The 2,141-nt window shown below is 40.7% G+C and overlaps 1 protein-coding gene across 1 annotated transcript in view; it reads left to right on the top strand.

Moving 5' to 3' along the window:
- Nucleotides 1-139: 139 nt before the first annotated feature.
- LOC112512910 overlaps nt 140-2,141 on the top strand; it is a 3,822-nt gene continuing 1,820 nt past the window's right edge. The window contains exon 1 of the mRNA XM_025119039.1: nt 140-2,121. Within this exon, the coding sequence (XP_024974807.1) occupies nt 140-2,121 (1,982 nt within the window). The remainder of the gene's footprint in view (nt 2,122-2,141) is intronic.

The raw sequence follows: 2,141 nt of genomic DNA, 5'->3' as shown, positions 1-2,141 counted from the left end.
AAGTGGCAGAAGTCAAGCCAGAGAAAGCAACAACCAGACAGAGTTTCCTTTTGAACAGGCAAAATCTATTTCTGGAGGTAACAATCCAGAATTTGTGCCTGAAGAAGAGGTTGTGACCAAGAGTATGTTGGCTGAAGAGATGGGGAAGCTAAGGGAAACCTTGACTTCCATTTTAAGAATGCCTGCCAGATTAGAAATAGAAAGGGTGGAGGAAATTCTTACTGTACCAGCAACATCTCATGTTAGAGAAGGGGATATAAAGATGTTTCTCACCTGCAAACCCCCAACTTTTTCTGGAGAAAGAGATCCAATAAAAGCATTACATTGGATCAAGGAAATTGAATTTGTCTTCAATACTATTAGATGTCCAGAGGCTGATAAAGTTAGATTTGCTGTTGCTATGTTGAAGTCTAATGCTATGTTCTGGTGGGAAGTGGAGTCTTTGGCCAGACCAGATATGCTGCAGAACCTATCTTGGACAGAGTTTGTGAATAGATTTAAAGAGCAATTATGTCCTAAAACAGCAATCAGGCAAATGGAGGAAGATTTCCTCAAGCTGGAGCAGGGCTTTGGGGCAGTCAGAGCCTACACAGAAAGGTTTATTGAATTCTCCAGGTTTRYTGAACATTATATTGCTACTGAAGCAAGGAAAGTGGAGAGGTATATTTGGGGACTTAAGCCCTCAATAAGAGAATTGGTGATTGCTATGAATCCTACCACTTTTCCTGTAGCAGTTGATGCTGCAGAGGTTACTGAAAGGAATAAGAATAGGAGTGAGGAAGGGAAGGTTGTAGAAAAGAGGAAATGGGAGGGATCATCAACTGGCTACAGAGGATCAAAGGCTGCTAAATTCTACAAGAAACCAATGCAGAGGCAGATGGAGAGAGCCTGCCCAAGATGCAAACAGGTTCATCAAGGTAGTTGTAGACCTGAACCATTGAAATGTTTTAACTRTGGAGAAATTGGGCACACCTCAACCTACTGTAGGCAGATCAGAAGGTGTTTCCATTGTAATTCACCAGACCATGTTAAAGACAAGTGTCCACAGCTRAAACCACCACAACTAACTTTGGGAAACAATGCTCCAAACAACAGARGAAGKCCTGGTGWTAATAGGGGAGGATTTGGTAAAGYTCAAGGCAGATCCTTCCAAATGACTGAAACTGAGGYAGAAGMTGCACCAGATGTGGTAACAKGTACTTTCTCAATCAACTCAGTATGTGCTAAGGTGCTTTTTGATTCAGGTGCAAAWTTTTCATTTGTATCTCCTTTATTTGCTAAAAGTGCCTGCATGATCCCAATATTACTTGATAAAAAGCTGATAGTTGAGACTGCAAACAGTCAAGAAACTATAGCTTCTGTATACCAAGAATATGCCATCATTATTGAAGGTTGTAAGCTACCCATCTGTTTGTTCCCAATGCCAATGAAGGAATTTGATGTAGTGGTGGGGATGGACTGGTTAGCTAGTAACCAGGCATCCATTTTGTGCAACCAAAAGAGAGTGAAAATAGAGCTTCCAAGCAAAGGAACAGTCATAATAAAGGGTGATCACCAGGATCATCATCCCAGTCTTCTATCAGTATCACAGGCTCATAGTTGTATGAAAAAGAAGTGCCAAGGATTCTTGGCCTATGTGATTGATACAATCAGAGAAATAGCAAAACCAGAATCTATTCCTGTTGTCAAAGAATATCCTGAAGTCTTCCCAAATGATCTGTCTGGTCTTCCACCAGACAGGGATGTGGAATTCAAAATTGAACTCACACCAGGGGCTGCACCCATAGCAAAAGCTCCTTACAGACTAACCCTATCTGAATTAAAAGAGTTGATGTCTCAGCTAAAGGACTTGCTTGATAAAGGGTCCATAAAGCCAAGTACATCACCATGGGGAGCACCAGTTCTGTTTGTAAAAAAGAAAGATGGAACAATGAGGATGTGTATAGACTACAGGGAACTTAACAAAGTCACAATCAAAAACAGGTATCCCTTGCCTAGAATTGATGATTTGTTTGATCAACTAGTTGGGGCAAACTTCTTCTCAAAAATTGATCTACGATCTAGTTATCACCAATTGAAAGTCAGAAATGAAGACACACCTAAAACAGCTTTTAGAACAAGGTATGGACATCACAAATTCT

Source organism: Cynara cardunculus (genome assembly GCF_001531365.2).
Source record: "Cynara cardunculus var. scolymus isolate 2C chromosome LG 5, CcrdV1, whole genome shotgun sequence".
Classification (NCBI taxonomy): Eukaryota; Viridiplantae; Streptophyta; class Magnoliopsida; order Asterales; family Asteraceae; genus Cynara; species Cynara cardunculus.
Note: the sequence above shows the minus strand (reverse complement) of the source record. Positions and strands in the feature narration are given on the sequence as shown.